Genomic DNA, 14,761 nt, shown 5'->3' on the forward strand with positions numbered 1-14,761 from the left:
TGCCGAAGTCATTGGAACGGAGTGCTTTCGCATGCCCACCAACTTTCGGAATGTTGTAGCCTGTCGCTTGTCCACTCTGTCACATGGTATAAAGCGAATTCACTCGTCTTCGCAAAAAGCTGCAACGAAACATCATCCGGTCCGGAAACATGACGCTGATATCGGCTGCGAAAGGAGGTCGAGAGAAAAAAGTAGCGTCACGGTATACATCACTCTTTGGATGACTGGCGGCTCCGATGGAGAGATTCAAGACACTCTACAGGTCGCAGCAGACGCTGTCGTGGCTCATGCCGGGGCTATGAATCTCACATGCTCCCCTCAAAAATCCGAGTTACTTCTTCTCCCATCCCACCGGGGGGCCGGAAAACATATGTATAGTATACAGGTCATCCTAAACCACATCCCCGTTACTAGAGTGGACAGGCTCGGGGTGCTCGGTTTACACATTCAAAGCAACCGGCTCAACACATATACCCTACATACACTTCACACCACAGTCGATCACACCCTGCGCCTTTTAGGGCGAGTCTCCAATAAACATGGCAGACTAAAGGAGGCGGAACTTCTCCGCTTGATTCAGGCCTTCGTTATCAGTAAGATTACATCCGCAACACCATATCTACATTTCCTTAAATCAGAATCAGATAAGATCGACACTCTTTTACGCAAAATATATAAATTCGCTCTGGGGGTCCCTTTACGTACCTCCACTGAAAAGCTAATGCTTACTGGAACTTTCAACACATTACACACTACACTACACTACACTACACAACACACTGAACTCACAGAAGCCCACCTCACATCCCAATATAGCAGACTTTCTAACACCGCAACAGGTCGACACATTCTACAAACTCTTTCTATCACTCCGGCACCCATCATCAAGACTAAATACACCATTCCACATCACATACACGAGAACCTCTGCATCCCCCCACTTCCTAAAACATGCACCCTGTGCATCACAAACAGCGCAGGAGGCAGCGAGCAAAGGCTCTCCAAAAACAATTCTCCACCTCTAAAGACGTGCTCTATGTTGATGCCGCCGAATATGGAAACAGAAATGATTACGCAATATCAGTAATTAACTCTCACGGCCAGGTCGCTGCGGCCGCCTCCATTCCTGGCTCTTCCTCGGAGGAGGCGGAGGAAGCGGCCATAGCCCTGGCCCTCACAATCCCAAGTTCATCAGTTATCTTTAGTGACTCCAAAGCAGCCATACATAACTTCGGAGCGGGTAGGGTCTCTAAGCCAGCCCTTTCTCTCCTCTTGGCCCATCCTTTCCATCAAACTGTGGCATTAATCTGGACTCCCGCGCATGCGGGCCTTGCCGGAAACGAGGCGGCTCATGCTAGTGCCCGAGGATTTACGGTCCGGGCTCAGGCATCAGATGTGTCGGACCTCGCCACGGAGCCCCTTACAAAAAATGTTGTTGGAAATCCATAGGTTTTCCATCGATATTTCATGGTACGTACAACAGAAAAACTGTGGAAGTTCCATGGATATCTTATGGAGGATTTGTTGCACAATCATGGAAAAGTGGCCACCGTGAATCCATGGGATTTCCATGGGATTTTCATGACGTTGTTTTTTCGTGGGATTTCCATGGGATTTCCATGGCGTTGTCTTTTTGTGGGATTTACATGGGATTTCCATGGCATTGTTTATCGTGGGATTTACATTGCATTTAGTTCTCAGTGTGATGACTTCGTGTTGTCAGGTAATGCTGATCAAGCACAACAGTACGAAACAAGGCATCTTACTCATTTTATTTCACGGGATAGAAGGGAGGACAGGCTGTTCTTCAAATAAGGCACACTGACCCCTGGAAACTTTGTGCAGGTGTATCCTGAAAAAGAAATAAAATAAACAATGTGCAGCTTTAGCAAACTAATCAGCAAAGGATGCTTACTTAAGCCAGAAGACTAAGCAATGAATGTCTGCTTGAAGCTTTCAGGTTTAATCCAGGTTGTTCTGTATAGGGAACTATAACAGTATAATGAGCCATGGTAAATGTGGCAAGAGCTTTGTCCCAGTTGTTAGACAAAGTATTTAACTAAATCAGCTTCTATGCAGCTTAAACTATAAACTACCTTTATGTGTGAATTATTGCCCTGTGAATTATTGCCCTGAAAAAAAAAAAACCTGAAATATTTGTGTTCTCCTTGGTTAAATATTTATTACAATTAGCATTAGCTGTTAAGCTATCTAATGGTCACTATGGCAATGCAAGGCTTGAAAATAACATGAAAACATTGCATCTGCAACCGAATACTTTCTGTCAAACTCTTTATTTATTAGTTTAGGAAAAAGCATGCAACATGTTTAAAGGGACACTAAAGGTTATTATTAAGTCAACGTGGACTGTTGAAATACCATCACAGAAACCTCGAAACGCTTGTTTCGTGCCAAGGAGAGACTTATTTTAAGAGAACATGCGTTCTGAAGCGTCCGCGTACCTCTAGCGCAGTTCAAATCGCCCGCCCTCCGATCGAGGAGTACTGACATCATGGTCTCATAGTGACGTTGCGCCATCGGTAAGTAGAACAGCGTCCGCAGACGGCGCTACGGCTTTTCTGCGCAAAACGCAAACGCGCGGCCAGAAACAGAGCCGACAGCAGTGCGAAAGCGGGAGTATGGTGGCTAGCAGAAGGAGCAACGAATTACGTCCCACGGCACACGGAGAGTCCGTTTTCGTTAAACTATAGGCTGCGGCGAGCTCGCAACGTGGTGGGCGTGGTCTGTGAGCCTTTTCACACTCGCAACAGGGCATAAAAAAGTGCGAATCGACGCAAAACTCGGCCTAGAAACGTGCTTCGCCACAGCCAAGCTGGCATGACCCAGATGTCGTTTCCCGCACCGCCACCAGGCGCCGCTACTATACCTCCAACTCCAGCGCAATATGCCCATAAGCTGGTACTTCATTCTATGACGCAAACTTCAACGCTCGTCGCAATGGACCCCGACACCGACAGATTGGCTCGCGATGGTGGGCTCAACTTCAGCGATTTGAGCACCAACGAGCACGACCTGCTGCTGAGGGCTCGCACTGCCGGCGTCGTTGCGTACTACGACGGCGGCCTCGACACCGGCTCTCCGGAGCGGGAAAGCAACGAGGGCTTCCCACGACATCACATGGACGTGGCATTCTCGCTGCTTGTTCCAAATGAAAGTTTCGCGAGCCAGCAGAACCCTCACAGCACGACGCGATAACGAAAGTACTGAAACTCCAAAGCGTGCGCGGTGCAGAGTCGAGCGCGCAGAGTCGAGCGAAAACGAAACCTTTCGAACACCCATATTACTGAAGGGCAACGTCAAAATGTAATTTTTTCTTTGAATCGAATAGACGCAGACAAGTAGCATTTTTTTCCGTCTTATAATCGAATGAAATGATATTTTTAATACGAGTAGTTGAGTATTAGTAACACAAACTACGAGGAGTCCTTTTGTCATCGGGCTAGTACCGGAATGTCGCTGGGGGGTCTCAAATCGTGTCATGCATTTACCTCAATTTCTCGGTTACTAAAGCTCTGTTCGCGATTGAATTGACGCCTTAGACGTTCTAGAACATTGCTCTACCACTTTAACTTGAGTTTCTGGTAACCTTTAGTGTCCCTGTAAGGTAGGTGCAGCCTGCTGCTGACACATCACAGTAGTGCTGGTCAGACATGCTGTACACAAACTAAATCACTTCCATTCTGAATGTGACTTTCACACGAATCTGATGGGGCTCTTCTCTGTGCAGTCACTAAGGTACTGCTAGAGTGAGCCTTGCATGCAACATGAGTCATGTATATTTGCCACTTTGTGATAGCAATAAGCACTATGTGAGGCCAAATTTAAGTAATGAAAAATTTTGCAGGCTTTTCTTAATAAAGAAAAAAAAAAACGCTATGGAATAGGTAGCACATAGAAAACACAGCTGAACATGGTTTAAACTGTGCCATGAGATCCAGAAGCAGACCTAGGACTGTACGTGTGCTATCTGGCCAGCTAAGATCAATCGACAGCTCAACCAGTCATTTGCTTTATCAGGCCTCTAAAAATTGTGCAGCCGCAAGGGCAATAATACAAGTGAAGTATTTGTCATTCCACACAAATTACTAGGAACACTTACTATACTTCAGCTAGTTGCTAATGCCACAGTGGGTATAACCACAATAGGCTTTCTTGCTATGGCAACTTACACGCATGTTTTTAGTTTCTTTAAACAAAATCACTGTAATCCAATAGTGTACGCACCTATCACAGCCTCCACACGTACGGGATCAAGGGCCTCCTTCTGTCGGGTCTCGCCCCGAACGCAGCTTTTCCCTCCGAAGAGGGACTTGCCCCGCAACTCCTCCTCGGAGAAAACGTGGCGCAACAGTGCCCTGGCAAATTTGCCAGGGCCACTGTCACAGGCTCGGCACAACTGGTTTATGATTGACTCGTCCACCAGTGTGCCACTGCCAATGTCCACCTGGACACAGAAAATTAAGAGACACTTTAGAAGCTCACCCTTGGGCATAAAGGTGAATAATGTATCGCCAAATATACTAGCCATAAATGACAGCAGAAGAAAAACAAGTGTCTGGCAGCATCGTCACATGGTTTGCATTGTAGAGGCATGTCTTTGACAGTTACTTGCAGAGACTCACACTGCAGTGCAGGTGCGAGTAAGAAAGAAAAGACAAATATAAATTGTTCACAAGTGGGCTTCGTAATTGACGGCTCGTTGCCCACAGATACACAGGCAGCTGTCAGCAGGTGCGACATCAACATGATCTTTGTCAACGACTACTAAATGGCGTATAGTTTCAGCAACCTTCTTGCAACGGCTTGCCACCGGCCATCATGCCGGCCAGGCATCAGCTTTAGTCATAGTGACAAATTGCAAATGATCAACTGCACATCGTTATGTGATCCAGACAGACCTCTTTCACCATCTCAAGTGATTCCAGGGGCCAGCGATTTGGGAAACACTGATTTAACCTTGCATTGCTCAAGGCATCACTTCAAATGCACTATACTGCCAAAAAAGAAAAAAAAGGGAACAACTGGCAGCAAATAAGCGTACCTTTGTGCAAGCAATTACCGGTTCCTCCGGCTTGTTCTCTGCTTTTTGCATCATCCTTTTTAGACGTTTGACCATCTTGCCAGCTTCTGCATAATGAGCAAGCAATACAACCAGTGAACAAAAGTGTATGTGTATTTCAACCATTTCAGTGAAAGAGCACAAAATACTGATTCCTTATGCAGCACTATATGTCATACATAATAATGAACTTTGTGACACTTCTGTTATTTTTGTGCATCAGTCATTGATGCATGATTTGGTGCAATTTTGTGTCCACAAGTCATTCATGTAATACGTAAAAGCCATTCTGCAAAAAGTGTTGCAAATACAAAACTGCACCATGAAAAATGCAGAGTGAGACTTGATGGCTGCACAACTTGTATAGCTTCCACAGGGTTGCCTGCTAAGTATGGAACAGAGTGCACATTCCCTCATGTTGCAAAAGGTACATTATGCAAACTGATCACTGCCTAAATGGTCACTAAGAGGGACAAATACTACATCAAGTCATAACATTGACCCGTGCCTTACGTGAATGTGTGCTCTAAATTTGATGGTTTCACATTAGTGGCTCAGAGCAGTCTTTTCATGCTCGCAGTTCCTTTTTCTTTATACCAACACAGAAAATCCCGACCTCTCCTACACATACCTTGCTGCATGACAGGGAAATCCCACAAACAACGCTGCTGGCACATTCTGAAAACTTGCACATGTGTTTTGTTTCCCAAGCATCTTAGCTTTCCACCTTTTCGATCTTATTAAATGTCTTGCACGTTCCTTTTTTTTTTTACGTAACAGGCTATGCTTGTACGGTAAAATTACAGGTTTCCAGATTTCTATCAAATTTTTTTTTTAAATTCTCCTGCTGTGCTGATCGCCAGCATTATGTTTACAGATAATTGCACAAGCATGCAGTTCAGGTATGTCGTATTGACCGGCCTGTCTATCTGGAGTTCTCAGCTTTCGAATACTGCGTGGTGGCATGATTTTCCGAACGCACTGGTGGTAAATGCCAAGGCAATCCCTCTATAACACTTCCGAGTCGCCACACAGAACCATTTTGATGTCCCGGTGCTTCACACGCCTAGCTTGCGTGCTGCCATTAGTCTTAAATTGAAGTCTTAGAACTAAAGTTCGCCTTCCTATGGCAGTTCATGCATTAATTCCAGCCCTGTGTGCACATTTCAAAGCAAGAGCTCATTACATATTACAATTATTTAAAATCTGGTCAAATACAATACCTTGTTGCATCACTGCAATAAGCCAGACAAGAAACTCAATCAGAAGAGAAAATCCGTCTTACATATAGCATGTACCTCGCCTACATACGTGCTTGAAGGGCTTTGACATAGCAATTTTTTTCTGGTAACTTAAGATTCTAGATCTCTAAACCCCAGAAAAAAAATACCGATATGCCTCGGAGTAATTTATTATGATAGCTTTTCTATAGTCAGTTTGGGTTACATTTTCAAGGAGTATACTCTTTTGGGATGTCATGACGTAGTATGTGGTCAGGTGGGAACAGGACATTACGATATTCTGACACTTGCTCCAGCTTGCTTGATCACCTCGCTACTATTCGTTGTGAGGGCCAGCCAATGTAGCAGCATAGCAAACAACCGAATTAGCTGCAGCGAGTGTCAGAATGTTGCAATGTTAAAAATTTAATCATGGGGTTTTAGGTACCAAAACCACTTTCCGATTATGAGGCACGACATAGTGGAGGACTCCGGAAATTTAGACCACCTGGGGATCTTTAACGTGCACCTAAATCTAAGTACACAGGTGTTCTCGCATTTCGCTCCCATCGAAATGCGGCCGCCATGGCCTGGTTTCAATCCCACGACCTCGTGCTCAGCAGCCCAACACCATAGCCGTTAAGCAACCACAGCGGGTTTAAATAAAATTTCACAATTGCTAAATTTGCTATGGACGAGTTGTATATAGCACTGAATCAATTTTGGCAAAGCAGCAGAGCTGGTAATTGTAAAATTTTTTTAGCAGTCATTAAACAGCACCTAGTAGACGATACATGTATCTGATAGTCTTGCCACGGTCTGCAGTTCTAAGCTATTGTGGCTTAAGCTGGCATCACTATGCCATGCCTGGAGAACCACATACTAATCAGGACATGTGGGTGTTCCAAGCGTCTACTATAGTGAGAGGGCTCATGTCTACTACAGCGAGAGCGCTCATTGTTGCACAGGTGCAACAATGAGCGGTTGCAAAGGTGCAGCACTGCGATTTCGAAGGTTACATTGAGGAGCCGTGCATTAAGTCATGTGCAACTGCTACCGAGCAATAATGCTGGCATTTCTTTTTCAGCTTCAGTATCAAAAACAGGTATTTTTCTATATGAGGGATCGACGTTGGGCTAGTTGGCATTGCATTTCGAAGGCGACACTGTGCATAAAGGTGCAATGCAATGAAGGGTGAACAGCACAACGATTATCCTTGTCTTATGCACCGTTTCCTCTTCCAAATATTTCTGCTAGTTCTGAAATTTAAAAGGTAAAATTTTGCACAGAGGCACCTTGATGCCAACATTTCATGAAAGGCTTTTTACACAGTTAAAGGCTTTGTTGCAGTTAGCCTTCAGCAATGTTACGAATCCTGCAAGGAAGGGCTGCAGTGCTCAGAAAGACTAATGTTTCGTGTGCTAAAAGTCCTTTGGGGAATAATACCAACACGTAATGTTGACCTGCGTGTACTTTATGTGCATTGAGGGAATCATAAATAAACTGAAGAATGAGTAAGTATATGGCTGCTGCCTTAAGGTGCTTACCAGTCACATAGTCATGCCCTTCTTGAAGCCTCTTGAGGCTTTCGACTTCTGCCCGTAGGGCTTCATTTTCTGCCTCCAGCTGGCGCACTCTGTCGCCACAAGTGCCGCAAGCTGCATTCTGAAATCATGACAGTGCATGCATTCTTAGGCATCAAAGACACAGAAAAATGGGTGCAGATGTAGAGTTAGTAACATAACTGGGGAATATTACTTCTGGAGGTTGGTTCTGAATGCTGGCCTGTAAGTGAATATTGTCAGTGCTTTTAAGAAAGCAGAGGATGGGAACAGAACAGAAGGAACACTTGCCTTTAACGGATTTTACTTGGAAAGGAAATTTGAGATCGCAAAAGATTGGAAAGGATATAATCAGACCTCGTGCCCAGCATTACTCACCACGTGCACCTAGCCCGTTTGCTAACAGAACGAAATTCTTTATTAGACAATGTAATCAATGCAGTGTTTGCACAGCTATCGTCTCTTTTGATGCACATTTTAGACTCTTACACTACCACTAAAGACATTGTCGATAAAAAGCATGAACCGGGCTCATAGCTGCTTAACATGCATGTGTTTATAAAGCCCGATGCTAAATATAAGTAGTAAAGGCAAGGCACAGAAGACCAGGAATCAAGAACACAAACAACAGGACCGGCGTCGGTCCTGTTGTTTGTGCTCTTCTTCTTGAGTCCTGGTCTTTTGCGCCTTGCCTTTACTACTTCCAAGCATGAACCAACTAGCTCAAGCAAGAGTTTTGCTAAATGTAACTTTTCTCTTGTAAACTAAGCCATATGATGCAGTGAATATAGTAGAAAGCAAGCAGCCGAAGCTTGATGTGGGCGAGTTGGTTATGCATACTTGAAGAAAAGAGCGCTACGAGGACGCGGACTAAAAGAAGAAACATTTACGACGGACAAGGCGCTACTTCCAACTAAATGTTTTTTTGAAGAAACAGGACTAAGTAGATACAACATAGAATGGCCCATCGTGACATCACGACCTCCCTATCTCATTAGAAAAGCTATTTCTTTTTCGGTAAGCGACACTGAAGGGCAGCTAATGCACGTGCCATTGGCCTTTGCAATGTAGAAAGCTTCTAATATCTCCCGTTCTAGTCTATCTCTTAAAGTAATGTGGTATATGAGATACCCTAAAGTTGCCAACAGGTTTATATCGGTCAAACCGGACGGTGTTTTAATTAAAGGGCACGTGAGCAGAATTGGGCCGTAAATAACAATGCGGGGGCCATCTAGCAGCACACTGTAAACGTCACAATTGCCGTCCATATCTTCGCGAGACCAGGTTTCTGGCACGGTCTAGAGATAGACTAGAACAGGAGATATTAGAAGCTTTCTACATTGCAAAGGCCAAGGGCACGTGCATTAGCTGCCCTTCAGTGTCGCTTACCGAAAAAGAAATAGCTTTTCTAATGAGATAGGGAGGTCGTGATGTCACGATGGGCCATTCTATGTTGTATCTACTTAAAGTCCCGTTTCTTCAAAAAAAAAAAAAAAATTTAGTTGCAAGTAGCGCCTTGTCCGTCGTACATGTTTCTTCTTTTAGTCAGTGTCTTCGCAGCGCTCTTTTCTTCAAGTAGAAAGCAAGCAACAGGAAGAAGCAGAGGACAATGTTTAAGTCTACAGAGCACCACCACACAACAGCCGTCGATGTGTAGAACTACTGCATTCATCATGCAGTCACAGAGGCAGCATGGCCACCTAATCCATAGCAGCCTCACAGTTGGTGCATAGAAATAGGTTTCAAGTGCACTCTGTCCACTGTCACAATGGCAACCTTACTGACAGTGATGCAACGAATCAATGCAGCAAATGAATGTAGCGCCACCATGCATTGCAATGTCTACTGTGTGCCAGCTCCCCAAATTTCACACCACCAAAACTATGTCATGATACAGCAATGGCACAACTTATGTAAAAAGGACATGGTTGTGACATATTTTGCATGTTCTCCACAACTCAAATGTTTTTCTGCATAGTCATAAAGTATACCTTTAAATGCATGGTGTATTATATATGACATATGCAAGACCACTTGTCGAAACGTTGGCTCCTGCATTCACTTTGTTCATGTTTTGCTCATATGCAAGCTTATGTAATACCCCAATCACACAGGCACCCGCAAACTCCTTTTAACTCCATTGTCTTTATCTCGATGCGCTGGATGTCACACGGTCGCCCTTCCGCTGAGGGAGCTTAAAGGAGCGTTTGCTCAAGGGAGATTGGCAATTTCCCTCAGCAACTGAAGGAAGTACTCTTGTGCCTATACTTTTTGTTGTAAAAGTGATAATTTACTTATTGCTCGCACTAAAAGTAAAGTAGCGTGCATTTGGAATGTTTCCATTGAATTAAATAAAAGTCCAAGCACAACTCGGCAACAGTTATGCTTGCTGCTGCACAATACTCTTGACCTAGGCCGCTTGGCACCATGTTTTTCTCATCTTAGAGGGCGTTTACATGCCTGTCAAGTTCATGTAAACGCTAGCCGGTCAGACTGAACAAGCATCGAGTCAGGCTGAGTTAGCCTGACCCGTTTGAAGCGTACATGTAAATGCAGATGGGTCCGGCCCACCAGCACCGAGACTTGTGCGGGAACACTGGGATGTCGTAATTCATGCGGCTGCAGCAGATATAGCATCAGGACAAGGTCAAGACAATGCACTGTGCAGTGCAACCTCATCATAGCAATAAGACCGATGAAATAGAGCTGTTGCAGACAGCAGTGGGAACAGGAAGCCCAGTTCCAACACGTCCATCTCTCGGCTCAACGCTGTGTGCCGTCGTCCCTACTCGTCAGAAGCAAGTTAATGTAAATGCAGTAAGGTCAGGCTCCGTCAGGCCGAATTCCGACTTGACCCGATTTCATCAGGTTCATGTAAACGTGGCCTTTGTCGTGCGGTGGTCGGTGTGGTCACTCATGACTGGCACCGGCACAGTAGACAAAATTAAAGAAAAGCTCAGGAGGTCACCATGCACGAAACGTGTTTTAGTATAGTTTGCAGCAGCTCAGGTAGCGGAACCCAGAGCCAACTTGCTACGCCGCAAAGGAAAAAAAGGCAGATAAGCCCTAGCATCGCTGTTACAGCCAGCACACTTTGATATTTAATGAGGTGTATGTTTCTTGCACCAAACATATTGAATAATATTTTTATGAAAGAGTGCCGATTATAACAGCTATGAACGCAATTAGAAGTTACGTTCTTGTACAATACCCAAACATCGCTGAGCGCACCTCTGGAGGCTACATTTAAAATGCCCCTTGTTGGTCGTGTGACACCACAACTTCCTTGAGGTCGAACTTCCTTATACCCGTGTAACACGGGCACTCACGAACTCCTTCAGGATAAGGGAGCACGAGACTTCCTAAGGGAGTTCGACCTCAAGGAAGTTGTGGTCGTGTCACACGCCCAATAACGAGGTCTTAAATGTAGCCGCCAGGAGTGCATTAAGCGGTGTTTGTTTTTTAAACTAATACAAGAATACAACTTCCAATTACACTGTAGCTATCATAATTAATGCTCCTTCTATAAGAATATTATTGAATGCATTTGATGGTAAAGACATACACCTCATTAAGAATCAAAGTGTGCTCGCTAAACATAGCATTGCTGACAGTGCCATTAGCCACCTGGTGCCTATGTACGCTTTTCCTTGTGGCATGGCTAGCCTGCATAGCGTGGCGAGTAGGCTCAGTGTTCTGTTACCCGAACTGCTGCAAACTATACTCAAAACATGACATTTCGTGCACGGTGACCTTGTGGGCTTTTCTTTTATATTGTCCATTGTGCCATGGTGTCATTCATGAGTGACCATACCGACCACTGCCAGACTAGCACGACAAAGGCCATGTTTACATGAACCCGACGCGAGCTGACCGAGCCCGACATGACGGCATTTACACGAACTCGCTTCTGACGAGTGTGGACAAGTATGGCATACAGCATCAAATTTTTAAAAAATTGAGTTTTTTGGGCCAAAACCACTTTCTGGTTATGAGGCATGCCATAGTAGTGGACTCCGGGAATTTCGACTACCTGGGGTTCTTTAATGTGCACCTAAATCTAAGTACATAGGTGTTTTCGCATTTTGCCCCCACCTAAATGCGGCCGCCGTGGCTGGTTTCGATTACCTCGTGCTTAGCAGCGCAAACACCACACAGTGTCAAGCTGAGACTAATGCGTTCGAACTCTGCTTGCGGTTCCCTGCTACCGTCTGGAACAGCTCTATTTCGTGGGTCTTATCGCTACGATGAGGTTGCATCGCACAGTGCCTTCTCTTGGTCCTTAACCTGATACTATTCCAGCTGCTGACGCATAAATAGCGATGTCCCAGCATTCCCGAGCAAGTCTCGGTGTGGCGAGCTGGACCCGTGCGTGTACACATGCACGCTGCAAATGGATCGGGCTGGTTGAACATACCGCATGTAGTTGGGATGACTCAGCTGGACTCGATGTTTGTTCAGTCCGACCGGCTAGCATTTACATGAACTCAACAGGCATATTCTAGGTCGACAAGGCGCCTCAACTTGATTCTGTCGGGTTCGTGTAAACGCCCTGAAAGATAAAAACATGGTGCCAAGAGGCCTAGGTCAAGAGCATTGTGCAGCAGCAAGCATAACTGTTGCTGAATTGTGCTAGGAGATTTATTTAATTCAATGGAAACATTTTAAACGCACGCTAGATCATTTTTAATGAGACCAATAATTAAATTATCATTTTTACATCAGGCCGCTGAGGGAGATCGCCGATCTCCCTTGACCAAAAGCTCCTTTAATCTCCCTTAGCGGAAGGGCGACCGTGCGACACCAAGTGCACTTCCCTCGAGATAAAGATGACGGAGTTCGCGGGTGCCCGTGTGACAGGGGCATGTTCACTGAAGACGTTGGAATGAACGCGTTAAAGATGTCCCCCTCCACCCAAAAAGACGAGTGGAATGGGATAGATTTCGGCTGTTAGAAGCTTATTTTTTTCAAAGGTGTGCCCAGAAGCGGTTGAAACCATTGTTCCTCAGAATTTTTGCCGCATGTTTCGACTTCTACTATAATCCATCAAATATCTGGTTGCGTTCAAAATAAACAAAACTAAAAATACATTAGTGAAAAATGTCCCATTCCTCCAGACTCTTCCCTATGTGCCAAGCTTGGCTTATAAAATCGCAATGCAATTCTCGTCAAATTTTATGTTTGCTCAGGCATACTAGGCCTATGTATACAAAGGCTTGTTTTATCATCACACACACAAAAAAAAAGACGAGAAATTCTAAGGTATTACATGCCAAAACGACAATCTGAATTTTAGGTATGCCATAGTGGGGGAGGAGACTCCAGATTAATTTTGATCCCCTGCGGATCATTAACGTGCCCCCAGTGCACGGCACAAAGGCGTTTTTGCACTTCGCCCCCACTAAAATGCGGCCACCGCTCTTCACAAGAAAAAAAAATATGGATGCAGTAAACGGCCCAAAGTAATTAGGCATAGAAGTTATTAGTATGCAACAGTGAAAACTTTATTTGGTGCATTTTTTTTGGCAATGTCACTAAATACATCAGTACAAGGTGGGCCTAGTGAGAGCTTGTAGTATTTTCATTAACTGGTATTCCAATCTCAGATGCGGGAATCCCTCCTTCAGCCCTTCTAGAAATTAGACTTGTGAAGAGGGGTAGGGTGACCGCAAAATGACCACGCACGTGCGCCGCAAGCACCACCCGGACGCACGATTGTGTAATTAAAAATGGCGAAACCCTATCTTTGCTAAAGTTTTAAGTATTATTAGAAGCGACAGAATGCATGCAACAAGCTTAAAACGTGGTTAGTTTCACTCGTGAAGTGTAATTCAACACTGCACCCACGTGGGCTTTATGTTCGTCCCCTTCTGTCGTTGCAGTTAGGGCCCCTGCGTTGGCGACAAGCCGCGAACGCTTCCTTTCGAGGGCTTTCGGGCTCCCTGCGAGAAATAATGCGCAAATGCAAGTGCTCAAACAAAGCTTCGACAAATACATGCACAAGGGGTGAGAAGAAGCAACGCGCCCTGTTAAGGCCCAAAATGTTCTGAGCCGAGCATAGTAAATCACCGAGCAGGACCAAATAATCTGTATACTTTTTAATGTTTACAGTAAAGCTGTTTCTGTCGCGCTAACAGAGACGGCACATGGAGTGTCGTCATAGCGCTTAAATGTGGAGATACTTCGGTCTCCGTTTTAGGCCTCTTCGAGAGTGCCAGCATCACTTGCGATCGCCAGTCGTTGCTTTAAAGTATGACGGTATATATGCATGCAAATATATGACGTGAAATAAGTGCTTACCGCAGTTCAGAAGGATTGCCGGGGCCGCTGCTTCCCCTTCCTTCCAGTACACGGGCTGCGTACTCCCTCTCAACTTCTTTATGGCGCCCTCCTGGGCCACCAGCCTGAAGCCGACATCGGCGTCAGCTAGTGCGCGGACGGGATACACGTCCCATTTCTCCTCCGCCACCCATTTAATCAGTATGTGCGACATACTATCAAAAGTTTATCTACTCACGTGCATTCGACTGATGTGCGCTCTCTTTATAAACGTTTCACAAAGGAAGGCAGGCTGTCATAGTTGCTTGCTCTATCTCTATGTAGCCGCCAAATGTGGTAATAAAAAAAGTAAATTCTGTTGGCTGAACTATTACAAAGAGTTTACAGAAATCATAAGAAACAATATTTACCTATTATAATAATTTGCGTTCTAACTTATACGTTGTGTGCAATTTAACGCTCTAGGGATGGCTGCTTATCAGTAACAACAGCCAATTTCGAAGGCCGTGTTTGCGCGGGGTCAGGTTAGGTTGACCCAAGCTTGACTACGGCTACGGCCAAGGCAAGGAGCCCAGCGTATGCATGCCCTTGGCTACTGGGTCTGGTTGACGGTCAATGAA

At 45.0% G+C, this 14,761-nt stretch overlaps 2 protein-coding genes across 11 annotated transcripts in view; one reads left to right on the forward strand and one right to left on the reverse strand.

The window, feature by feature from the left end:
- The window catches only part of LOC139051497 (vinexin-like), a 647,850-nt gene that overhangs the window by 331,673 nt on the left and 301,416 nt on the right, over positions 1 to 14,761 (forward strand). The window lies entirely within an intron of this gene.
- Positions 1,758 to 14,405, reverse strand: LOC135916420 (uncharacterized). The gene is made up of 7 exons (XM_070528500.1): positions 14,380 to 14,405; positions 14,163 to 14,266; positions 13,710 to 13,804; positions 7,848 to 7,965; positions 5,063 to 5,148; positions 4,246 to 4,465; positions 1,758 to 1,852 (listed from the first exon to the last, which is right to left on the reverse strand). The coding sequence occupies exons 5-7, from the start codon at positions 5,135 to 5,137 to the stop codon at positions 1,767 to 1,769; spliced, it is 381 nt and encodes a 126-aa protein (XP_070384601.1). The 5' UTR covers positions 5,138 to 5,148; positions 7,848 to 7,965; positions 13,710 to 13,804; positions 14,163 to 14,266; positions 14,380 to 14,405; the 3' UTR covers positions 1,758 to 1,766.

The sequence above is a fragment of the Dermacentor albipictus genome, unplaced genomic scaffold (genome assembly GCF_038994185.2).
Source record: "Dermacentor albipictus isolate Rhodes 1998 colony unplaced genomic scaffold, USDA_Dalb.pri_finalv2 scaffold_12, whole genome shotgun sequence".
In the NCBI taxonomy this organism is placed as follows: domain Eukaryota; kingdom Metazoa; phylum Arthropoda; class Arachnida; order Ixodida; family Ixodidae; genus Dermacentor; species Dermacentor albipictus.